The sequence below is a fragment of the Panthera onca genome, chromosome A1 (genome assembly GCF_046562875.1).
Source record: "Panthera onca isolate mPanOnc1 chromosome A1, mPanOnc1 haplotype 2, whole genome shotgun sequence".
Classification (NCBI taxonomy): Eukaryota; Metazoa; Chordata; class Mammalia; order Carnivora; family Felidae; genus Panthera; species Panthera onca.
In genome coordinates this window covers 151775708-151800730 of record NC_138339.1, presented here as the reverse complement: position 1 = coordinate 151800730, position 25023 = coordinate 151775708, and the positions used below count along the sequence as shown (strand labels likewise).

Below are 25023 nucleotides of genomic sequence, written 5' to 3'. Positions count from 1 at the left end.
AGACAGAGCATGAACGGGGGAGGGGCAGAGAGAGAGGGAGACACAGAATCGGAAACAGGCTCCAGGCTCCGAGCCATCAGCCCAGAGCCTGACGCGGGGCTCGAACTCACAGACCGCGAGATCGTGACCTGGCTGAAGTCGGACGCTTAACCGACTGTGCCACCCAGGCACCCCGGAAATGGGGCCTTTAAAGTGGTGTTAAGATAAAATGAGGTCACTATGGTAGGTCCTAACCCCTAGGACCAGTGTCCTTATAATAGGATAGGACACAGACACACACAGACGGGCGACCGTATGAGGACACGGGAAGAGGAGGGCTGTGATACTGTGATTGATAATGAGACATATTTGGTCTCCCTCTGCATGCCTGGCATAGAGCTCCCAAAACCTTTGGAATTTTCTGTAATGAGAATGATGGATGTCATGATGTCCATAACAGGCTCCTGTATCTGTGTTGTTGCAGTGACTTTGGAAAGCCCCCAGGGATGGTGGCTAGTGACTGGGGGACCCAACCATGGGACCAAAGGGTTAGAGGCTTCAGTGCCGCCTCTTGACCTCTGGGGAGGGGAGAAGGAGTCAATCACCAATGGGCAATGGGTTAATCAATCATGCCTGTACAATGAAGCCCCCATGAAAACCTAGGAGGATAAGGTTCAGAGGGCTTTTGGGTTGGGGAACAAGAATGCATCCACATACTGGGAGGGTCGTGCTCTCTCCACTCCATGGGGACAGCAGCTCCTGCAGGCGGGATCCATCCAGATCACGCTGCTGATTCATATGCTTTAATTTCTTCTGTAATAAGCCACGAATCTATCAAGTGAAACATTTCCCTTAGTCTCTGAGCCCCTCCAGAACATCAAACCCGAGGAGGGCCCGTGGGAACCTCTGATCTGTCGCCTGTGGGTCAGAGCACAGGTGACATCTGGACTTGGGATTGGCGTCTGAAGTGGGGGTGGTCTTGTGGGGCTCAGCCTGTGGGGTCTGATGCTGACTCCATGTGGACAGGGCCAGAGCAGAGTCCACATAGATAGTGTCCTAACTGAGTTGTGCTGTAGGACCCCCGCCCCCATCTGCTGTCGCAGACTTGCTGGGTGTAGGGAAAGAACCCCTCCCTCCCCCCTACATATATGTGGTGATTAGAAGTGTCAGAGGAGGGGTACCTGGGTGGCTCAGTCAGTTGAGCATCTGATTTCAGCTCAGGTCACGATCTCCTGGTTTGTGAGTTCAAGCCCCGCGTCGGGCTCTGTGCTGACAGCTCAGAGACTGGAGCCTGCTTCGGATTCTGTGTCTCCCTCTTTCTGCCCCTACCCTGCTCACACTCTGTCTTTGTCTCTATCTCTGTCTCTTTCTCTCTCAAAAATAAATAAAAACTAAAAAAAATTTTTTTTAAAGGAAGTACAAGAAACACACAGAAGTGCATTTTTTCACAGCAGGCTCATCTACACACCAGGGAGAGACACCTGGGGACAAACCAGCCCCGCCACCACCTGGGTCTCAGACTTCCTGCCTCCAGGCCTGGGAGACAATGTATGTGTGACAATACACATCCAGGCTGTGGTATTTGTTATGCAGCCCAAGCTGACTGATATGCTATCATCACAATTAAAATCAGCACTCAAATTAGTTGTTTTTCTCCCTCCCACTAGACAGAGGTTTCTAGATTTGGGGGCAAGAGAGACTTGCCTTATTCTTGTTCTGGTGGGTGAAGCTGAGACTCTGGGGCTGTTGGTCATGCCATTTAGTGTCATGTGAAGCTGGCCCAGGAAGCTGGGACCTGGATTCTAGGCTTTGTCCACTGCCCTCCTGCTTCTCCCTGTTTGATGGACCCCACCAGGAACTCCCTCTGACGGTCCCCTGACCCGTCCCCAAGAAGAAAGACAGGTGCTACCCAGGGGGCAGAGGGTGCACAGTGGACAGAAGGGCACATACAGAAGATGGTTACCCAGGAAAGGATAACATCAGACCCCAAAACAGGAAAGCCCCCGTGGTCTCAGCTGCCTGGATTGGGATATGGGAAGGAGCTGAGACATGGTCCTGGGGAGGCTGTCACCACCTGCTAAGGCAGCAGAGGCCCAAACAGACACTGCCAGCCATCACTGCAGAGCCCTGGGCCTCGGGTCCCAATGGCTCAGATTCATCGGGGGTCTCATTAAGCCAGAGGAGCAACCTTCCCGCATTTTCTAGAGTCACTGGCTTTGAGAGCTGGTGACCCCCGTCACGTGGTAGAGGCTGTGAACTGGCCTCCTGACTGAGGATGTGTTGCCGTATGACCACCGAGAGGCTGAGGGAAATGGGGCTATGCTACCCCAAAATACACCACCTCGGCATCCTGATGATTTTAGCTGAAGGCAATTGAGAAACAGCAAACACAGGAGGAGCTCTCTGCCCTCCCACCTATTCCACTTAAAAGCAAAGCAAAAATCCCCATTTGGTCAGGAAATTTCCATTGGCAAAGGTGCCCCCTCTCCTGTACCAGAAAGAGGGTGAGCTCCTATCACCAGAGATGGGACAGAGATGAGTCTGTGTAAACAACGCTTACCTATCATTGGTTCCTCCCTCAAGTTTCCCAGACACCCTCCTACAATTCACCTCCAGAAGCCCCAATCCCCTTTCCTTTGTCTAGTTACTTCTCCACAACCTGTCACCCATAAGCCAATTTGTGTTTTTGCTTCCTTTCTGTGAAGGCCCATACACATAACATTGCAAACATAAGATAAAATCTGTATGCCTTCTCTTCTATTAATCTGGCTGTTGTCACCTTAATTCACAGACCCCAGGTACAGAAGATAAGAGGGTAGGAGAAAAGATCTCCCTCCTCCCCTACAAGGTCCCTGGTGCCCATATAGTGAGTGTGAGAAACAACCCTTGTTGTGGTGAGCCTCCAGGATGCAGAACTGTGTGCCTCTGCCACAGAATCCTCACAGATACAGCTGGTTCTGTGGTAACTGCAGATAAAAACAATCATGTTAGCAAGAAATTTGGAAACCAGGGTCTGCAAGAAATGGTGACAGCAATGCAGGTAGGGGGCTACAATCTGGTAGGCAGGGGACAGGGGGAACGGGGTGGGGTAGGGTGAGCCACAAAATTGAGACCTGCAGATATTTGAGGGACTACACGAGGTAGAAGAAGACAAGGATGACTCTGTGTGGTTTCCAAAGGAAAAGCCAGAACCCCGCCTTGAAGCTACAGGGTTGCCGGCACTTGACCTAAGGCCGCTCCCCCCAGATTCCTGGTACAGGACAGAAAAGCATGTCACTCTCCAGGAGCCAGATGCCCATTGTGAGGGTTCCTGCAGGAAGGGTCCTGCTGTGTCAAGAGGGGGAGGGGAAGGGGAATGGCCCTCCAGCTTCCCCATCTACATCCCACATCACAGCTCTGAGGGCGTTCAGCTCATGCTTCAGTGCTGACCAAACCAGCCAGGCCCCCTTGAGTTATCTTCTCCACGAGTCACCTGTGGGACCTCACCCGTGGACTTCTGTGCCCATCCCAGCAGAGCCCAGCTATAGTAAGAATCCTGCTGAGTCTGCCTGGTGATAGATCTCACCCTGCCCCGACGCTTGATGTCTGAGTAAGTTCCTCACCCCCCATCTTTTTTTTTTTTAGGTTTTAAAATTTATTTTGAGAGGGAAAGAAAGCACAAGTGGGGGAGAAGCAGAGAGAGAGGAAGAGAATCCCGAGCAGGCTCTGGGCTCTCAGCACAGAGACTGATGAGGGGATCAAACCCACGAACCACGAGATCGTGACCTGAGCTGAAGTCAGATGCTTAACTGAGCCACCCAGGCACCCCCCTCACCCCCCACTTCTGACATTTTTGTATATCCTTGACCTGCCTGAGTAAGAATATTGAAAACCCAATGCCACCCACTAAAGGTTTGTGTCTCTCCAAAATTCATATGTTGAAACGTAACTGCCAGTGTTGTGGGTTTTGGAAGCAGGGTCTTTGGGAGCTGATGAGGTCCTGAGGGTGGAGCCCCCACTGGTGACATTTGTGCCTTATAAAAGAGACTCCAGACAGCAGCACCATTGCCCCATCCACCAGTGAAGACACAATGAGAACACACTTCCCACAAACCAGGAATTAGGCTTTCACCAGATACTGAATCTAGCAGCACCTTGATCTCAGATTTTCCAGCCTTCAAAATTATGCAAAATATGTTATTTATAAGCCACCCTGTCTATAGTAGCCTGTTAGGGCTGAGCCCCTCTCTCACTCACTGGTAGAAACCTCCAGCTGTCTCTGCTGCATTCAGAGTTCAGCTCAGTTGAAGTGAAAAGAACATCTTTCCATTCTTGCTGAATAAAATGCCTTTACCACCTTTACCTAGTAACCAGCTCTGTGTATCTCAGATCAAATATGTCAGGGAATCAAAATATGTCACCCCTGAACATTCCACTTTGGCATAAGGGTTATTTTGAGCACAGGATGGGCTTTCTGCTCTTTTTCTATCTGCCTAAAAGCAGGGCATAAATCCCCTTTGTGAAGGAAACGGAGAATGACCTTATTACCAGAGATGGAGGCAGCACGGAGATGAATCTGCATAAGAAAAACCTTACTATAACCCTTTTTAGTTGGTTTCCCCCACATATATTTACCTTCTCACGATTTAACATCCAAAGAAGCCCAAACTCCCTTTTGTCAGTTCTGCACAATATATCACCCTTTGTTAAAATTGCATACAGACCCCCAAGTCTGTTGCTCTGGGTTTTTCAATTCTTTTCTATGAAGCCCCATGCACATAAAAAAATAACATTAAATCAAATTCATAGGCTTTTCTTCTGTTATTCTGTCTTTGTCAGTTTAATTTGCAGACCTCGGAGTAAGAATCTAAGAGGGTAGAAAGATTTCCTTTCCCTACACCTCAGAAGCCCTAAAGACTAAACACTACAAATGCACAAAAATCATCATTTGAAACTTTATATTTCCTTTCATACTTTAATTTTGTGTTTCTGTTCCTCTGACTAAAAGTGGCAAATGTGGATAGAAACCAAACATCAAAATCTTTAGGTAAATCAGATCATGCTCTAAACCAACCTGGTTCACAACTGTGGCAGCATGTTAATGCTGGGGAAATATAATGAAATGCATTGAAATTTGCTCCCAACCCAGTGAAACAAAGAGAGAAACAAACAAAGAAAGAAAACAATTTTGTTGTCGAATGAACATTCAATCAGACCACCCACCACGTGTTCCCAGTCCCTTCTTCAGACATTGAAAGGATGCATTTCAAAAGCACCAGGAAAAGGAAGTCTCTTATTTTCAACAGAGAGAACCAAACCTCTTGTTTTTTATTGTATTTTTTCTGACAGTGAGAGGCTTTCTGACAGCTTTAAAAATAGTGGTGCAGGGGCGCCTGGGTGGCTCAGTCGGTTAAGCATCCGACTTTGGCTTAGGTCATGATCGCATGGTTCATGAGTTTGAGACCCCCGTCAAGCTCTGTGCTGACAGCTCAGAGCCTGGAGCCCACTTCGGATTCTGTGTCTCCCTCTCTCCCTGCCCCTTTCCTGCTCGTGCTCTGTCTCCCCAAAATAAATAAATGTTAAAAAAAATAGTGGTGCCAGATCCCTCCACAGAGATTCCGAGCTGCTCCTGCACAGAGTTGTGTAAAGCTCCCCGGGGGAGGGGCCCCTGGGTAGCTCAGTCGGTTAAGTATCTGATTTCAACTCAGGTCATGAACTCACAGTTCCTGAGTTCGAGCCCCATCTCAGGCTCAGTGCTGACAGCTCAGAGTCTGGAGCCCACTTCAGATCCTCTGCCTCCCTCTCTCTCTCTCTGTCTCTCCCCCACTTGTGCTCGCTCTCTCTCTCTCTCAAAAATATAAACATTAAAAAAAATTAGGGGCGCCTGGGTGGCTCAGTTGGTTAACCATCCGACTTCTGCTCAGGTCATGATCTCACGGTTCGTGAGTTAAAGCGCCGCGTCGCGCTCCGTGCTGACAGCTTGGACCCTGGAGTTTGCTTAGGATTCTGTATCTCCCTCTCTCTCTGCCCCTCCCCAACTAGTGCTCTCTCTCCCTCTCTCTCTCTCTCTCTCAAAAAAAAAAAAATAAATAAATAAATCAACATTAAAAAATTTTTTTTGAATTAAAGCTCCCTGAAGAAGACCTAGGGAGTCCCCACTGTGTAGCCCTCTTACAAAGCTCAGCTCTAAAGCAAACCTTCCTTGGCAAGGAGTTCCCAGGAATGACAGTCAATGGTGGTTATGTAAGAAACCCAGTTTTGGAGATGTGTGGGAAGTGTGGGGGCCACTCCGGACCCCAGAACTGCCACATTATTTTAAGACAAAGTCACTTAAGATTCAACAGATGCAAAAGAAAGCTGCCTTGGGGCTTCTCTTGTTTGACTAAAAGCAGCAAGTTCTGGAAACGAGGTTGCTGGAAACCTCTCCATCCCCAAGGAGACGGAAAGACCACTGGCAGCTGTGGAGACAAAGCTTATCTCCTGTTCTCCCCCAAAACCCACTTGCCTTTCCTAACGGAACCTGTTTTCCCCACAAAGGCTACCTGTCCCCCTCCCAAGGTGCGCATGAAACTCACACCCCTTCTAACCTTTTCTGGTTCCCCAAGGATACACAGTAAGGTAGTTTTTTGTCCTGTCATTCTGTCTGTCCTCCTCCAGGTATTGTCTGGAGCAGGCAAAAGATGAATCCAGTGCTGTCTGGGGTTTGCTTAAACAACACAACGTTCGGGGCGCCTGGGTGGTTCAGTCAGTTAAACGTCTGACTTGGGCTCAGGTCATGATTGCACAGCTAGTGGGTTTGAGCCCCGCATTGGGCTCTGGTGCTGACAGCTCAGAGCCTGGAGCCTGCTTCAGCTTCTGTGTCTCCCTCTCTTTCTGACCCTCCCCTGCCTGTGCTCTGTCTCCCCGCAGACAAAACAACAGGCCAGATACATCAAACGTGGTAAAAGGCTCATCTGGGCACTTTATGCACGGGATTCGTTGCTCTCCTGTGGGTCTTCCTGACACCTTTTTATTCAAGGTTTGAACATTCCATGATTCTGTTCCCTGAAGGGAAAGACACCCTCCGCCCAGAACGCCCCAGCTGATGGAAAGGGCAGCAGAGGGGTCGTGGCTCTGGGAGGGGGGATTAGAATCAGCATCAGGCTGTCCGCCTGGAGCCTCTTGCACCGCCCAGGCCCAGGCGCACATAAAAAGGGTGAGCGCCCAGCCTGTCCTGGTCCTGTGCGTCTACAGCCACATGCCTGTTTTCCCCGCCCTCCTGCCCTGGCCCAGCCTCAATTTCCTCATCTGTCGGGTCCCCCAGACCCTAGGACTTGGGGGTGCTCAGCCACCAGCGAGCTCTAGGTCCGGGTTGGGGGCAGCTACCCGCCGAAGCAACCTCCGGGCGAGGGCCGGACCCCAAGGGGTCGACCGTTCCCAGTGCCCGTCCGATATGATCCTCCTTTCCTAACCGGGGATCTGGACGACGCCCCCTCCCCTGGACCCGGCTCTGAGCACTAGCGAAGTCACCACCGGAGAGGTGGGGCTGTTGTGAGAGGGTCGCCCGCCCTGCTGCCTCCTCCAGCGACCCCACTTCATCCCCACCCGCACCCAGCGATCCCTTCACCTCCCGCACCTCCCCCCCTCCACGCCGCAGGGAGCCCAGACTTGCTCTGTCTTCTGCTCTCATCTCTTCCCCATTGTGGATCCACCCCTTGCCCCTTCCCCACCTCCCCCCTGCCTGCAACCCTCTTTTCCCACACCTCTCAGAAAGATTACCCCCCACTGGCCTTTGCCCCTGCAATCTCTATCATCCCTCTTCCCTCCCCCCGGCTGGGTTGCCAAAACCGCCGCCGTCCCACCCCTGACCCACTCTGCGCTGGCCCCCGCCTCATCCCCAGGCTCCTGACAACCCGCCCCACAAAGCCTCCCGCCCCCATCCCCTGCCCCCACCTGATAACTAGCGCCCCCCCCCACGCCGCCCCTGCCCCCGCCCCTGCTGACGCCACAAAGCCCAGCACCCCCGGGGGCCCCCACGCCCCCTGTGACCACCGCCCCATGGTCTTCACTGAGCAAACGCAGGCTTTCCAGGGCGCTATTTGCGCGCGTGGCTGAGGACGACCGCGGCCTGTGGCCCCCTTCCCGGTGGTGAGTACCGGTCCCTCCAGGGAGGGGGCAGGCAGCACGTCACCCCTTGTGCGCTGAGGCTCTGGTGGGGACTTCGTGCGCTGCCCCTGTAGCAGACACAGCTTCCAGGATGGTTACAGCCTGGGACCAGACGGGTAAACTGGTTTTGTCCCTTTACAGAAAAGCATTCTCGGATGGAGGGTGGCCTGTCCATCCTCACTGACCTGGGGTCCTTGGGCGTGTCGCCTCCATCCTGAGCCAGACCCCCAGCCCACCAGCTTGCCCCGCTGGCCCGCGTTTCTGTTGGGTGGGCAGCAATGCCCCTTAGGGTGGAGAGAGCAGAGGGACACCCTGACCTCACAGTGTCTGCAGAGACAGCTCCAGATAAATTGAACCAGGGTCTGGGACGTGGGAGGCCTGAGGCATCCAGCCCTGCTCACTGCAGATGACTGCAGAGAAAGGAGCTGGGATAGTAAAGTCCAGAAATGATGTTCCAATCCCCTAACAGGGCTCGAATAACACCCTGTGACCTGCAGAGGGGGCTTTGGACCTCCCTGGCATAGGGTCAGGGGTACAGCCACACCCAGTGTGACCATGTGTGTGCATGTGTGTATGTGTGTGGTCTCATGTGTGCATGCATGTATGCATGTACATGTGTGCGTGTGACTGTGTGTGCATGTATGTGTGTGCTTGTGAGACTATGTGTGCGAGTGTGTATGTGTGTGCTCTCATGTGTGTGCATATATATCTGTGCGTGTGCTCTCATGTGTGTGTGCATGTGTGTGCGTGTATGTGCTCTCATATGTACGTACATGTGTGCATGTGTGTGGCCGTATGTGGGTGTGCTGTTGTGTGTGCGTGCATATTTGCATGTATGTGTGCATGTATGTGTGTGCATGAGTGACCGTGTGTGTGCGCATATACGTGTGTGCGTGCATGTGTATTTGTGTGCATGTGTGCACTGTGTGTGCATATGTATGCTCTCGTGTGTGTGCACGTATGTCTTGCGTGTGTGACCATGTGTGTGCGTGTGCATGTGTGTGCGTGTGTGACCGTGTGTATGTGTGTGTTCTCATGTGTGTGCATGTGTGTATTTGTGTGTGTGCTTGTGAGACTGTATGTGTGCATGTGTGTGCATGTGTGTGTATGTCTTTGTGTGTGCATGTGTGCATCTGCGCACATGTACATGTATTTGTGTGTGTGCATGCATGTGCGCACATGTGTGCATACATGTGTATTTGTGCGCGTTTGTGTGTGCATGTGTGCTGTGTGTTCTGTGCATGCGCGCACACATGTGTGCATATATGTTCTCTGCACATGCGTGCTCTCGTGTATGTGTGCATATGTGCGCATGTGCATGTGTGCTCTCATGTATGTGCATGTGTGTGCATGTTTGCATTGCGTGTGTATGTGCATGTCTGCTTGTGCGCGCATGTGCATGTGTGTATGTGTGTGCACGTGTGTATGTTTCTGCGTTCATTTGTGCACGTATGTGTGCAAGCATGCGTGTGTATTTTTGTGCGTATGTGTATACATGTGTGCGTGTGTGTATGTTCTGTGCATGTGTATGTGTGCATATGTGCGCGTGTGCGCATGGGTGCGCTCTTGTGTGTGTGCATATGTGCACATGTGTGTGTGTTTGCTCTCGTGTGTGTGCTCTTGTGTGTGTGCATGTCTGTGCATGCACTCACGCACACCAGGTGTCTTTTCTGCACTGCACCATGTGGCAGAACACCAGAGCTGACACGTAGTCAGGACAGTAAAAACAGACTTTGTTCAAGATTACTGTAATAGGGGATGAGAGATCCCAGCAAAGAACTGGCTCAACTCAGTATAGGGTGGACCAGTGGGGATTTATGGCGGTTCAGGGGAAGTGGGCGTTAGTGATGAAAAATCTCTGAGAGGGAGATTCTTGCCAAACTGGCCAAACAGGATTCTTGCTGTAGACAGGTCAGTGGGAGGTGAGGAGCCAGATCAGACATCATGTGGGGGGTGGGGGGTTGGGGGGACGCTCTAACGCAACCTAGCAAGATTCTCCCTACAGTGGGTGGGGCCGGCCACAGACAAGGGTTTGGGGTGGAGAGGATCAAGGAGCATGTGAGGGACACTCCACTCCCTGCCCAGGAAGCATGGATGCCTTGGAACTTGCCAGAAAGCTGCAGGAGGAGGCCACGTGCTCCATCTGCCTTGACTACTTCACGGACCCGGTGATGACCTCCTGCGGCCACAACTTCTGCCGCGAGTGCATCCGGCTGACCTGGGAGAAGGCCAAAGGCAGGAAAGGGGGGAGGAAGCGTAAGGGCTCCTTCCCATGCCCCGAGTGCCGGGAGCTGTCCCCGCAAAGGAACTTGCGGCCCAACCGCCTGCTGACCAAAGTGGCTGAGATGGCGCGGCAGCACCCGGGCTTCCAGAGCAGGGACCTGTGTGCAGAGCACCAGGAGTTGCTGAAGCTCTTCTGTGAGGACGACCAGATCCCCATCTGTGTCGTCTGCAAGGAGGCCCGGGAACACAGGACCCACAGGGTGGTCCCGGTCGAGGAGGCCGTGCAAGAGTACAAGGTGGGTCACAGGGACGTCCTGGTGCACATGTAGTAGGCAGGACAAGAGCCCCCATAATGCACGGCCCAAATGTCCACAAAGCTGGTGGCCTGGAGTCCACACTGTTGGAGGCCCTGCCCCAGGTCCGTGCAGTTAGGGCTCCAGCACCATGGGCTGAGAGCCCTCATCCTGGTTCCCTGTCCTCACTGGACGGGGAGCTCTGTGGGGTCTGTTATATGATCACACTAATCCCATTCCTGGGGGCGCCACCCTCGTGACCTGATTGCCCCCCAGGAGCCCCACCTCCTCACTCCACGCTGGGGGTTCGTATTCAGCATGTGGGCTTGGAGACATGTGCCAAGCACAGCAGAAAGCAAATATAGGGAAACTCACGGAAGAGAAGGGTTGTTAGTGCACATGCATCGGGGCACCAGCTCGCCACCTTCCTGTAGGGCCATAAAACTTCCTGGGATGAGACCCCTGGCCCTCCTCTTTCTCTGGCCTTTACTCAGTTAAGGGGAGCCCCGAGAAGGTCTATTTCTGCAGTGCTGATCCTTGATTGGCTCCAGCTCATAATAACCCTCCTGCCCAAGGCGCATGTCTCGGGTGCCATGTGTTCTTCCCCAGGACCCCCTCACGTCCTTCTCTGGGGTGGGGGCACTGGGCAGATGCAAGGGCGTAAGGGCCTCTGACCCCACACTCTGCGGTCCATGTGTCTCACAGCTGAAGCTGCAGGCCGACATGGGGCACCTTCGGGAGGAGATGATGAAGACTGGGAGGCTGCAGGCCAGGGAGAGACAGACCTTGGCTGAGTGGCAGGCAGGTGCCCGGGGACCGGGTGCACACACAGGAGCCCAGTGGGTTCGGACAGGCCACACAAGAGCTGTGTGGATGCGAACACATACCCGGAGCTCAGGATTCCTGCTAGAATCAGGATCCAGAACACACGCCCAGCCCAGGCCGGCCGCCTTGGAGATGCAGGGACGCTTGGGTGCCGCTGCTTGGGGCTCAGCAGGTGACCCCACAGAGGGGCTCCCTCCCCTGCTAGGCTAGCTTCTTCTCTGTGGGTCACCAGGACCCTGGGGGGTTACAGCGTCCTAGGAGCTGCCCTCCCATCTGGCTGGCGGGGAAAGGGAGTGGACCCGGGTCCGGGGTCCTTCACACCCGCAATCCTCCCCTCCCCCACCGTCGGCTCCTGCAGGAGAAGGTGAAGGAGCAGAGGCAGCGCATCCTGGTGGAGTTTGAGAAGATGGGCCTCTTCCTCCTGGAGGAGGAACAGCGCCTGCTCCAGGCCCTGAAGACTGAGGACGAAGAGGTGGGAGCCAGGCTGCGGGAGAGCTCTGCCACCCTGGAGCGGCAGGGCCACTCCCTGGAGATGCTGCTGCTCCAGCTGGAGGACAAGAACCAGCACAGCCCACTGCAGATGTTGCAGGTGAGGGGGCGCCCTGCTCTCTGGGGGGAGGAGAGTCCTCAGTACACCTGCTCCCTAGGGGTGTGGCGAGTCCTCAGTGCACCTGCTCCCTGGGGGGTGGGGGAGAGTCCTCAGTACACCTGCTCACCTGGGGGAGGGGAGACCTCAGGACCCCTGCTCACCTGGGGAGAAGGGGAGACCTCAGCAACCCTGCTCACCTGGGGGAGTGGAGACTTCAGCACCCCTGCTCCCTGGGGGAGGGGAGTCCCCAGTACACCTGATCCTGGGGGAGGGGAGACCTCAGCACCACTGCTCATATTGGGGGGTGGGGAGACCTCAGTACAGCTGCTTATCTGGGGGGGAGGGGAGACCTAGCACCGCTGCTCACCTGGGGGAGGGGAGACCTTAGTACACCTGCTCACCTGGGGGGGGGAGGGAAGACCTCAGTACACCTGCTCACCTGGGGGGGTAGGTGAGACCTCAGCACCCCTGCTCACCTATCTGGGTGGGGGGGACTCATGCCCAGGTGGGGGGGGACTCATGCCCAGGTGTGGTCAGGTGGTGACTGCAGTAACTAGTACACACAGGGGAAGGCTCTGTCTCAGCTCAGGCTGCCTCACAAAGACCACAGGAGGTGGCTCACACAGTGGACTGTCTCCTGGTCCTGGAGGCAGGAAGTCTGGGATCCAGGCGCAGGCAGGCCTGGTTACTCCCCAGGCCTCTCTCCCCAGTGTTAGGGAATTAGGGTCCAACCCTAGTGACTTCACTTTACCGTAAATCGGCTCTTTAAAGACCCAATCACCAATATGGTCCCCCTCTGAGGTCCTGCGGGCTGGGGCTCCAGTGTGTGAATCTGAAGCCCAGTCAGCCCATAACAGGCTCTTGTCCTGCAGATGTGTGTCCCCTCCCTTCCTAGCCCAGGGAGGTGGCCTGGGGGCGGCTGTCATTAGTGAGGTGATGTGGGGCACAGACACACCAGCCTAGATAGACACCCACGACTTCACAGGCAGGAGGGAGTCATGTGATTGCACCCCAGGATGGCAGTCACGAGAGGCCACAGCTGGCCTTCCAAGGACAGACCGGCCCACCGAGGCCCTGAAAGCAGGGGGTTATGTTGGCCAACAAGTGGGTGATTCACCAACTATGTGGAGGGACGGAATCCACAGCGACAGATAAGATTGCACACACTCCTGTGTGCATGTTTCCACAAGAGAAGCAAATGCCACATGCAGGGAATCCATGCGTCCGTCCCGTTTGCCCGGCTCAGGCCCAGGTTTTTGTCTGTTGTCCTGACCTCTGTGGGTTTTGTCCCCAGGTAGGGGCCTGTTCTAGATGACAGGTTATATGGTAACTCAGGCTACGTAGCTCAGAGGAACGTTTTGTCTTCTATAAAAAGCAACCTATCTACAAACTAACATGTGGACCTTTTTGTCACTCACAGTGATGCTGAACTACAAAAGGCACATTGATGGTCACCTGCCCTGTGCCCCCAATTCCACCCATGGGTTCACTGGCACAGCTTCCATGTCCCCAGGCATTATGTGGGGAGAACAGGAGGCCTGGCTGGGCCAGCGCGTAGGATTCCTGTGTGCAGCCAAGACCGGGTTACACTCTGGAAAGTGGGCACAGGGCTGTGGGAAAACATCTTAGCCTTTCTAGCACTACAGACCAGAAACGCAGGCACAACGCCCCAGATTCCTCACGAGGCTTTGCCAATCTCCCTCCTTCTGTGTCTTGCAGGACATGAAGGAGCTCCTGAGCAGGTACGTGGCCAGCTGCAGGGGAGGCACTGATGGGCGCAGGGAGGGCTCCGCGTGGGGTCAGAGGGGACAATGACCCTGTGTCCACTGGAGGAGGAACAGCCTGAGTGTACAGTACCCAGAGGCCACCCCAACTGTGCTGAGGACAGTCTGCAGGGTCCCTGGGCAGATAGAGGTGCTGAAGAGTTTCCAAGGTAAGCAGGGGCCCAGCCGGGGGGACTGTCCTTTATGGGACATTCACACTCTGTACCCTTTCTGTTCCTATGGGGACACACGGTGAGGTGCCCAAATGGCCCCCCAGCTCCCAGCTCCTTAGCACCACCAATATGGACAGTTGGGGGAGGGACCCCAGTGGCCCAGGTGTACAGCTGGACTCAGCCCTGGGGCCTGGTCAGGGAGAGCAGGGATGATTCGCTGCCCCCTTCCCTCCATCTGCAGAGGATGTGGTGCCGGACCCCGCCACCGCCTACCCCTACCTCCTCTTGTACGAGAGCCGCCAGAGGCGCTACCTGAGCACGCCACTAGAGGGCGCGCTCCACAGCAAGGACCGGTTCCTGGCCTACCCCTGCGCCGTGGGCCGGGAGACCTTCTCCTCCGGCAGGCACTATTGGGAGGTGGGCATGAACCTCACCGGTGACGCTCTCTGGGCCCTGGGCGTGTGCAGGGACAATGTGAGCTGGAGGGACAGGGTCCCCAAGTGCCCCGAAAATGGGTTCTGGGTGGTGCAGCTGTGCAAAGGGAAGAAGTACACACCCAGCACATCTGCCCCAACCCCTGTCACGCTGGCCGAGCCCCCCAGCCACATGGGGGTCTTCCTGGACTTCGAGGCGGGGGAGGTGTCCTTCTACAACCTGAAGGACGGGTCCCACCTGCACACCTACGCCCAGCTGCAATTCTCCGGCCCCCTGAAGCCCTTCTTCTGCCTGGGGGCCCCCAAATCAGGCCAGATGGTCATCTCTACAGTGACGCTGTGGGTGAAGGGATAGGGGCACAGGCCGGGGGAAGGGGGGCGCGGGCGTCCCTGGTTTCTCCAGAAGGTGAGGTGGCTCCACTCAGCGCAGGCCACCTGCCAGACATATCTAAGGTGGTGGAGCGCTTGTGAGCCACTGGCTGGCTGCTCTCAAAGCTGAAGTGTAATCGCGATTAAAGCCTTTAAATATCAAGAGACTGTATTCACACATGCGTCATAAAGGCTTTGAAAACCGCTGGGTTTCACAGTGGGCCGATTCTAAGTGGGGACCTCCCGTGCCCGACGCAGCATGGGGTGCTGGTGTTTAGCCCCCACTTCGACACACGCCCACGCAGGGATGCTGCCTGCGCATGGGCTGCTTGTGACTCGCAGAGCAGGGCCCACCTTGTCTTCCAAAACTTCCACGTTTGCACGCACCTTTCGCGGGTGTCATGGGGAAGGGGGGACCATGGGAAGATGACACTTTTCAAACTGCATCGCTGAAACCCTCAGAGCAGTCCAGCCTTGAGGGTGCACCTGCAGGGATCACGGGTCACGGGGGGGAGGGGGGTGGTTGTGGGAGGAGAGTCCTTTCTGGCCCCGCCCCCGCAGTTTCAGGCGCATTAACCGCCCTACGCCAGGCCGGGCACCCAGAATCCCAGTCGGTGTATGTCTACCTTAAGGCCAGAGTGCCTACAGACCGAGCCCCTTCCTGCACTGATCCTGATCGTGCCCGGCGCAGGGGCGCACGGGAGACGGCTTGGGGCTCGCCGCCGCGGCCTCAGGCTCCCCTTGTTCTCGAAGTCGCTGTGCTGTGCGGGGAACCCAGCGAACGTGCGAGGCGCCCGCCGGCCCGGGTCCTGCAACGGGTCCTTCCCGGGACGCCAGGGAGAGGTGACCCACAGCCTGGAGCGCACGCGCGCGCGCGCAGACAGCGGAGGCTACGCCACGAGGTCAGCGGGCATGCAGCCTCCAATTCGGTTGGGCCCGCGGGCCGCGTGGCCGGCCTCAGCCAATCGGGAGCTAAAGCGGGTTGTTCCAAAAAAAAAAAAAAAAAAAAAAAACAGCTGCTTCCTGCTTCCGCCCTGGCGCCTCTTCCTCCGCGCGTCCCTGGAGCCCCCGCGTCTCCGAGTGCTCCCCGGAGTCTCGGTGACAGAGGCCACACCGCCCGAGCCGGCGAAGAGCGCCGCCCATCTCCGCCCGACCGGCGCCATGGCCGCCCCCGACCTGTCCACCAACCTCCAGGAGGAAGCCACCTGCGCCATCTGCCTTGACTACTTCACCGACCCCGTGATGACCGACTGTGGCCACAACTTCTGCCGCGAGTGCATCCGGCGCTGCTGGGGCCAGCCCGAAGGCCCGTACGCCTGCCCCGAGTGCCGCGAGCTGTCCCCGCAGAGGAACCTGCGGCCCAACCGCCCGCTCGCCAAGATGGCCGAGATGGCGCGGCGCCTGCACCCGCCGTCGCCCGTCCCGCAGGGCGTGTGCGCCGCGCACCGCGAGCCTCTGGCTGCCTTCTGCGGCGACGAGCTGCGCCTGCTGTGCGCCGCCTGTGAGCGCTCGGGGGAGCACTGGACGCACCGCGTGCGCCCGCTGCAGGACGCGGCCGACGACCTCAAGGTGCGCGGCGGGGCCCGGCTGGAGTCGGGGCCCGGGGGTGGGGGCTCGGCCCGGGCGGGATCCCGGGGGTGGTGTGCTCCTGGCTCGGGTGCAGGGAGTGCACGCAGCCGGCTTCACACAGCACCCTCTGGTTGTCGGGGTTACCCTGGCCCGGGTTCTAAGGAGCACGGGATGTGAGTGCAGCAAGCCCACACCAGCATCCTCCTGGCTGAGGGTGCACCCTGGCCGGGTTGTAGGGGTGCGCGTGCAACAATGGAGACTGATACCCTCTTGGGGGGGGGGGGGGGGAGTCTAAGGGTGTGTGTGCAGCCAGTCCCAGACCGGTACCATCCTGGCTGGGGTCTAGGGGAAACAGGGTCTGAGTGCAGCAAGCCTGCACCAGCATCTTTCTGGCCAGTGAGTAGGGGACACAGGGTACCTGTACAGCCGGTCTAGGCTGGCACCTTCCTGGCCGAGGTCTAAGGACGAGGCACAGGGTGTGTGTGCAGCCTGTCCCAGACCTACTGGCTAGGAAACCATTCACCAGTGGGGCACCAGCCTGAAAATCAGGAATGGAGCCCAGAGAAGGAGAAAGCAGGAAGAGAACCTTAGGTTCTCTGCGTAGACAGAAGTGGGCTCAGCCCTCAGAGGGCCATGGGCGAGGCAGGGCTGTGGGGTGGAGATGAGATTTGAGGAATCACTGGGTTGGGATGGGTGGGGACACAGCCATTTCCCTGGGAGGCAGGTGCCAGGGTCCCCGCAGCCCTCAAGCTTTCCGAGTGGGATGCTTGGAGCCACTTGTGCCACCTGACATGGCAAGATCCACCCCGCTTTGTTCTGGAAACGCATTTCCTCAAAATCCAGGCCAGCCCTCGCCCGACTGCTGAGAGCTCGGGGCAGACACCCATGTGCGGTCCTCACTGGGCCTCAGAAGTGTTTGCTCCTGGACCCCAGGTATTGACTACACGACTGACACCTTGCCAACGTTTGGATTGGTGTGCGTTGTGCTTCATGGCCCAGAGCGTCTGCTGGCTTGCTCCAAGGACGTGGTATAGCCACGTGAACCAGTACTTGGCCAGTTTGTCACTGTTCTAGAACGAACAGGACAAACTTGGATCCTGATCTGCATCTGTGGGCTCGTCCTGACGGAGACCCCTGAAGTCTTGCCTTCCACTTTGAGGCACAACACGTGGATGCCCCACCCCTTTTGTCGGTCCAGCAAATGTGCTCTCCTGTCACTGAGCAGAAAGTGACCATGCCGCTCTCCAGAGGCCCCTCTCGGTTAGCCTGATAAAGCCTCTTGGGGCAGCACTTAAACCCCTTCCTATCGTAGGGGAGGGCAAAGCTTTATGTCCAACTTGTTAGGTTCAGTGACTGAGGCTTGCAAATTAAGCTAACAAAGGCAGAATAACAAGTGAAAAAAAACATAATTTTATTAGCCTTTAAAGAAAAATTTTTTTTAGGGGCGCCTGGGTGGCTCAGTCGGTTAAGCGTCCAACTTCAGCTCAGGTCATGATCTCACAGTTCGTGAGTTCAAGCCCCATGTCGGGCTCTGTGCTGACTGCTCAGAGCCTGGAGCCTGCTTCGGATTCTGTGTCTCCCTCTTTCTCTGACTCTCCCCTGCTCATGCTCTGTCTCTCTCTGTCTCAAAAATAAAATAAACATTAAAAAAAATTTTTTTAATTTTTTTTAATGTTTTATTTATTTTTGAGAAAGAGACAGAGGGTGAGCAGGGGAGGGGCAGAGAGAGAGGGAGACACAGATTCCAAAGCAGGCTCCAGGCTCTGAGCTGTCAGCACGGAGCCCAATGCAGGGCTCAAACTCGTGAACCTTGAGATCATGACCTGAGCTGAAGTGTGACGCTTAACCGACTGAACCACCCAGGGGCCCCATGATTTTATCAGTCTTTTAAATGTTCTATGGCACAAGAGCTTCACAGAGGCAAAATGAAAAACCCTTTTAGATATGGGATTATGTTCTATTTTGACAAAGGGTGATGATAAACTGGGGAGAAGTGGCTAGGCAAAAGAAAGGGAATTAGGGCTTGTAGGGTCAGTAAGTTGTGGGAAAGGAACTAGGGAATATATGGGGGGAACAAGTGATAGGTCAGGGTTATCTGAGTCATAAAGTCCCTTCAAGCACAGTCCTGTCTGACAGACATTGTGATGACTGCCGTCCCCTTCTGGGTACAGACAGGGAGGGCACCCTTGTGGGAAATTTCTGCTCTGCCTTGAGGCAGAAAGGAGGGCAGAGGGCTCTTCCTACATCTCCAGAGAGTCCTTGTGCCAGAGTGGCTCCCTCTGGGCTGGCACCTTCTGACCTCCTTCCCTGTACTAGCAGGTAGCTACCCTTCATGCTAGGGGTGTGCAGCACACCATCTTTACCTGCCCCCAAAGGGCTGTGCCTGGCATTTGCACACCCTGGGGTGCTGGGTCCCACAAAGCACCACCTCCCCGGGCCTCAGTCCATCTAGAAGTTGGAGGGAGAGCGCAGTCAGTTGGAGAGGTGTGGGGCCTGCAGGGAGCCCAGAGCAGGCCTGGAGAAGGAAAGGGGACGAGTCAGGGGAGGGTGCTGGGGGGGAGGGGACTCGTAGGTTAATTTGAGGCTGTCCCATGTGTCATGCCTGGCCGGGTTGACTGGAGCGGGGATGGGGCCCACCCAGCCAGGGTCACACTGGCCTTACCTTCCCGTAGGGTAAGCTGGAGAAGTCCCTAGAGCATCTGCGGAAGCAAATGGAGGACGCGCTGCTGTTCCAGGCCCAGGCCGAGGAGACCTGTGCCTTGTGGCAGGCAGGTGGCGCGGTGCCCCGAGGTGCCCAAGGTCGGGGGGGGCGGGGGTGGGTGGGGGCAGCAGGCAAGCGGGCCCCTGCCTCGTGCTGTGTATGAGGAAGACTCCCTGCGTGTAACCCGCCCAGGAGGGTGAGGCTGGGGACTGGACAGGACGTGGGGGCCCCAGGTGGGGGATGGATGGGGTCCCTGGGCCCTCAGCTGCCCTGTTCACCCTGCAGAAGATGGTGGAGAGCCAGCGGCAGAACGTGCTGGCAGAGTTCGAGAGGCTGCGCCGGCTGCTGGCAGAGGAGGAGCAGCGGCTGCTGCAGAGGCTGGAGGAGGAGGAGCTGGAGGTCCTGCCCCCGCTGCGGGAGAGCGCTGCCCGCCTGGGTCAGCAGAGCGCGCAGCTGGCCGAGCTCATCGCGGAGCTGGAGGGGCGCTGCCAGCTGCCTGCACTGGGGCTGCTGCAGGTGAGGCACGCTGCGCCCCAGGTGTGTGCGTGCCGGCTCTGAGAAGGGATGGGCAGCGCTGTGCCCTGGGGGTGCCTGCGTGGGGGCTCTGGGCAGGGATGGGCTCACGGGGCAGAGGGAGGAAAGCAGAGAAAGCCACAGCCGGATGGGGCAGTCTGCACGCTCAGCTCACCCAGGTGTCACCCACCTGTGAGAGGTGGGGCGGGGGGGGGTGGGGGGGGGAGGGGGTAGCTGGGACCGGGGATCCACATGTGGCTGCGGGTCCTGCGGAGTGGGTGCAGATCTGGAACTCCTCCCGGAACTGCTCCAGTGCCTGTCCTGTAGCCCTATTGGACCGTGTGACAGGTGGCATCTGGGATCTGTGGGTCACCAGGCTAGCTCCAGAGGTTCTGGTCCCCTGGACTGCGAAGGGCCGGCGGGAGTCCTGTAGGATTCCTGCACCAGCCCTGTGGGGGCCCTGAGACTCTGCCTGGCTCTTGGCAGAGGGTGGGAGTGAGGATGCTGTGTGTGTAGCCCTGGGCGTCTCCCACGGGTGGTGGCCCTCCTGCGTCTCACTGACAAGGCAGAGGCTCCTGGCTGCCCTCCTGGGGTCTGAACTTGGTCCTTCCGCCCTGCTGAGACACCAGGCAGTTTCAAGCCTGGGAAAGAGGAAGAACCCAAGACCAAGTATCTCGCGGGGATTCAGGCAGAAGTAGGCTGTGGTCAGTGAGGCAGAGTCTGAGCCACCAGCCAAGGAGGTCAGGGGAAGTGAACCAGGCTGGAGAAGGCAGGGACACCCCAAGTTCTGGAAAGAGGAGGGGTCAGCCCCAGACGTGAGATGATAACCCCAGGTCTGTATGAAACGTGATTTGGGACAATGTGAGATGTCCCAGTGGGTTCACTGGAGGCTCCAGTGGCGCGGGCACTGGGTTCACTGGAGGCTGTGGGTGGGTGGGTGGTCTTGACTGGCCTGCTGCACTCCTGAAAGTGGCCACCTGCCCCCCAGTGCCCCCTGCCTGTTCCCCCACCTGCCCTCCACTGCCTCCCCCAACCTGCTCACATCTCCTGGCCTGGATCTTTAGCTGGCTGGCTAGCTAGAGGGAGGACCCCTGTCCCTTCTATCACCCCCCAGCCCCAGAGCCCCCCTTGCCTGTGCTAGGGGTGGGGTGGGGTCTGCCATGTGGAGGGGCAGGAGAGCAGACCCCAGCAGTACCCTGTGTACTGGTGTGAGGGAGCGAGGTCATGTGCACCTGCACCCTCGGACCTCAGTGTTAGGCGGAGGACTGCTGCATGGGTTCTGGCACCTGGGTGGGTGGGGATGTGCACCCTCATGGACAAGGAAGTGAGGGTTTGGGTGACTTCCAGGAACCCACACCTATGAGTCCCAGCTGTGTGACAGAGTCTGGGGGTCCCAGCTTCCCCCACCAGGCTCACCCTGTAGCCATCCTGGGTCCGCTCAGAGCCTTTTCCTAAAGGGATATATGTATCTCCAAGGAGCCATGTGGTCTGCATGGAGGCCAGCCCCTTTCCTGGAGCTCAGGGCCCTCCACATGACCCTCAGGGTAGGTAGGGCCTTGCTCTCGCCTCAGGCCTTGTGACAACCAGAACTGCCCCCGTCATTCCCCAGTGCCCCCTGGGTGGGCTGCCCACCCAGCAAAACTACCAAGGACAGGCTGTTTCTGCTTTGCATGCTACCCACACCAGGTTCCTTGTCTCCTCCCTGTATCCTCACATGGTTGTCCCCTGTCTGTGCCCCAGTCCCCTCTTCTGATAAAGACCCCAGTCATGTGGGATCAGGGTCCACCCTAGTGACCTCCTTTTACTCAAACCACCTCTGTAAAGTCCCCATCTCCAAATCCAGTCCCGTTCTGAGGCCCTGGGGGTTAGGCCTCCAACATTTGGATTCAAGGGACACAGTCAATCCCTCATGCTGAGTACAATGCTTGTGTGTGTCATTATGGAAGAGAGGAATGTCCAAGTGGAGAGGCCTCACCTGGAAGGTGGGTGTGAGTCTGGGACCTGTGGGAGGGCAGGCAGCAGACAGCCAGGTACCCTTGAGCCCTGGAGGCCAGGACCCCGCCCACGTGTCCCGCCACCCAGGGGTGCTGGGGGCTCTGGGTGGGCAGGCAAGTAGCCAGTGCCCTGCATCCTCTAAGCACATGGGGGGTGTGAGGCCAGGTCTGCAGGGTGGCTGAGCCCAGGGTCTTTCCAGGGTCCCCATGTCCAAGCTGCACTTGGGACAGCCCACCGCTGGTTCCTGATCACTGGTGTATGAGTGTGTGAGTGAGTGTGAGACGGGGGGCAGAGCTGGGTCTTGGGGGACACTGGTGGCCGGGGCGTGGGGGGGCCCAGGGTCAGGGGACAGGCGCTGACTGGCGTGTGTCTCTCCCACAGGACATCAGGGACACCTTGCGCAGGTAGGAGCCCCGGCCTCTCCCCGGGGAAGGTGGGCGGGGTGCAGGGCAGGGCTGCCATGGGGGGTGACACATGCTCTGCCCCCTCCAGGGTCCAGGACGTGAAGCTGCAGCCGCCTGAGGTGGTGCCCATGGAGATGAGGACGGTGTGCAGGGTCCCGGGGCTGGTGGAGGCCCTGCGGAAGTTCCGAGGTGGGTACCCTTGTGGCCCAGAGGACGCACTGGTCCTGAGCTCCTGCAGGCATGCAGGGTGGGTCTGTTCCTGTGGTGGACCAGTTCACAGAGACCTGGAGGGTTCAGGCACCAGACAGCAGCTAAGGGAGGGCCAGTCTGGCTGCTGGCCTGGGCATGTAGGAAGAGCAGAGGTCAGACCACCGCTGGGGTGGACAGGTCCACCCGCACGGACCCCAGCTGTGGGGAGTCCAGGATGCGAGTAGGCTGGACACTCCTCCCTTGCCCCAGGAACTGGAGGAGTGGCTGCAGGAAACCCTTGGGGTTTCACAGGTCCTCTGAAGGAGGGCGCATCGCGAGGGAGCCTGGACCTCCTTCTGGAACATTCCGAATTGCAATGGCAGGTGGTTAGGTGATAGCTTTCAGGGAGAGAGGCAACATGGGGCGTGGCCAGTGCACAGCCAGCTCCCACAGAGGTCCACAGGGGCACACAGGCAGGGCTGCCCACTTGCTCCCCCAGTGACCTCCACTCCATCTGCAGGGGATGTGACCCTGGATCCTGACACCGCCAACCCCGAGCTGGTCCTGTCAGAGGACAGGAGGAGCGTGCGGCGGGGGGACCTGCGGCAGGCGCTGCCCGACAGTCCTGAGCGCTTCGACCCCGGGCCCTGTGTGCTGGGCCGGGAGGCCCTCACATCGGGTCGTCATTACTGGGAGGTGGAGGTGGGGGAGCGGGCCAGCTGGGCGCTGGGCGTCTGCAGGGAGACAGCCAACCGCAAGGAGAAGGGCGAGCTGTTTGCCGGCAATGGCTTCTGGATCCTGGTGTTCCTGGGCAGCTACTACAACTCGTCTGAGCACGCCTTCGCCCCACTGCGCAACCCGCCACGGCGCGTGGGCATCTTTCTGGACTACGAGGCTGGGCACCTGTCCTTCTACAGCGCCACTGATGGCTCCCTCTTGTATGCCTTCCCTGAGACCCCCTTCTCGGGGACCCTGCGGGCCCTTTTCTCACCTCTGTCCAGCAGCCCCACGCCCATGACCATCTGCAGGCTGAAAGGTGGGCCCGGGGACGTGCTGGCTCCCCAGTGACGGGGGAGCCCCGTGGCTCCTCACCCTGGCTCCGGGGATCAGGGACTTCTGGCTACACAGGACCCTGGGTGGGTAGTGCTGTCCTCTGAGCCAGGGAGGTACACACGGTGCCGTGCACAGATGTGCGCACAGCGGAACTGAAGTGTGCTCGCTCCTGCAAGCGTGCGCTGGCATGTGCGGGGCCAGCTGCAATCTTTCCTGGGGCCACGGCACTGAGACATCTCCAGTCACCAGCTCTGGTTTCGGAGCCCTACAGAGGTCTGGGGAGAGGCACCACGGCCTGTGGGACATTCTCCGGCTGAAGCCTGAGCCCCCGACGGCCCCGGGGCTGCCGGCAGGAGGCCACTCCAAGCCTGCCACCCTGTGTCCAGGTCCCGTCCACTACAAGGCAGGGCAGAATGGGCTTCGGAACAGCCAGGTACCGGGTGGTATGCGGAGGTGGCCAGAGGAAGCTGGGAGCGCAGGTCAGGGGGCCAAGTGACCACGCCACTCCCCCAAATGCAGACCACTTGGGTCTTCTGGAAAATGCCCTTCCCTGGCTCCCGGTCAGGTGCAGCAGAGGTTAGGGCCCCTGAGGTGAGCAGGCACAGGAGCCTACAGTCTCCCCTGGGCTGAGAACCACCAGCTAGACAGTCACCCTCTCGCTGATCCCAGAACTCTGTGTACCTGGTCCCTAGGCATCCCTGCCCTGCCTGGGGAAGGCTAGGCTCAGAGAGCCCCCTCCCTTTCCTCCTAACAGTCTGGGATTTGTCTTTGCTTTGTTCAGACTCTTGGTCACCCTGCTTAAAGGTGTGCTGCAAATTCTTTGTACCCTAGATTTTATTTATTGTAAGGACCGATGTCACAGCAAATAAATTAACTGTTGTCTGTAATCTGCTGTCTGCAGTTGTGGAGGTGAGGAAATGCACCAGTGAGGGGGATGGCCCCGGGAGGGTGACACATAGGCAGGACCCCCAAGGGCGAAGTCAGGGGCACAAGTCACCCCCATGGGCACAGCAGACTCTCAACCGCGTTCTCCTGTGCGTTCATCTCATGCACCTGCCTCAGGAACATTTTTCTTGTTTTTCCAGATACCCAGAAAGTGCACAGTAGCTAAGTGCTCCATTTATTTGGTTATGCATTCTCCCATTTTTTGACTTTTTGCTATTGTTACTTTTCTATTTATGTTTATTTTGAGAGAGAGTGTGCGTGCACAAGTGCGGGAAGGGCAGAGCGAGAGAATCCCAAGGAGGCCCATGCTGTGAGCACAGAGCCTTATATGGGCTCGATCCCACAAACCACGAGATCATGACCTGAGCCACCATTAAGAGTCGTGTGCTTAGCGGCCTAAGCCCCCCCAGGTGCTCCTTGGCTATTGTTATAAATGTATACCACTTTGAACATCCTGGACAGTTCCCTCACGTTACATACCAATGGGCGAGTATTTTCTCAGTATAGCGGGGGTCTGGCAGTGTTTCCTACCTCTTCCCAAGTGACTTCCTGCTGCGTCACTCCTGCTTGAGGATCAGGGAATACTGGGTGCTCCCACATGCAGCAAGATTGGCCCTACGGTTTGGGACTTGGCACAGTGGCCATCGGGAATGCAGCCGGCAGCATGACAGCCTCATGGGCAGGAGAGTGGACAAGCACCAAGCCACACCCAGGACACCAGGACAGATGCTCTGGCCACGGCTTTAGGAGGGCACTGGGTGCTGGTGTAAGGGTGGAGACCTCATTTATCCTCTGCTCCTCTGACGGCTTCACTGAGAACCCTGTAGTAAAAGATTAACAAGAGAAAAACAGGTTTTCAACACAGAGACTGATAGGAGATAT

General features: G+C 57.2%; 2 protein-coding genes and 1 long non-coding RNA gene across 4 annotated transcripts; 2 read left to right on the top strand and 1 right to left on the bottom strand.

Annotated features, from left to right (window-relative positions):
• Positions 1 to 7970: 7970 nt before the first annotated feature.
• Positions 7971 to 14935, top strand: TRIM17 (tripartite motif containing 17). Of its 2 annotated transcripts, XM_060636523.3 has the most exons (7): positions 7971 to 8085; positions 10189 to 10622; positions 11325 to 11420; positions 11803 to 12033; positions 13753 to 13775; positions 13866 to 13966; positions 14211 to 14935. In XM_060636523.3, exons 2-7 carry the CDS (start codon positions 10194 to 10196, stop codon positions 14756 to 14758), a joined length of 1428 nt encoding a protein of 475 aa, XP_060492506.2. In that variant the 5' UTR covers positions 7971 to 8085; positions 10189 to 10193; the 3' UTR covers positions 14759 to 14935. The 2 variants fall into 2 exon arrangements, with proteins under 2 accessions (XP_060492506.2, XP_060492507.2); XM_060636524.3 differs by lacking the exon at positions 11325 to 11420.
• On the bottom strand, positions 14924 to 16048 carry LOC132681753 (uncharacterized). The gene is made up of 3 exons (XR_009611230.3): positions 15961 to 16048; positions 15399 to 15744; positions 14924 to 15258 (listed from the first exon to the last, which is right to left on the bottom strand). It is a non-coding gene; the product is annotated as an uncharacterized LOC132681753 (long non-coding RNA).
• On the top strand, positions 15778 to 24083 carry TRIM11 (tripartite motif containing 11). Its single transcript, XM_060636521.3, has 6 exons — positions 15778 to 16341; positions 19014 to 19109; positions 19328 to 19558; positions 21932 to 21954; positions 22043 to 22143; positions 22664 to 24083. Exons 1-6 carry the CDS (start codon positions 15934 to 15936, stop codon positions 23209 to 23211), a joined length of 1407 nt encoding a protein of 468 aa, XP_060492504.1. The 5' UTR covers positions 15778 to 15933; the 3' UTR covers positions 23212 to 24083.
• Positions 24084 to 25023: the final 940 nt, after the last annotated feature.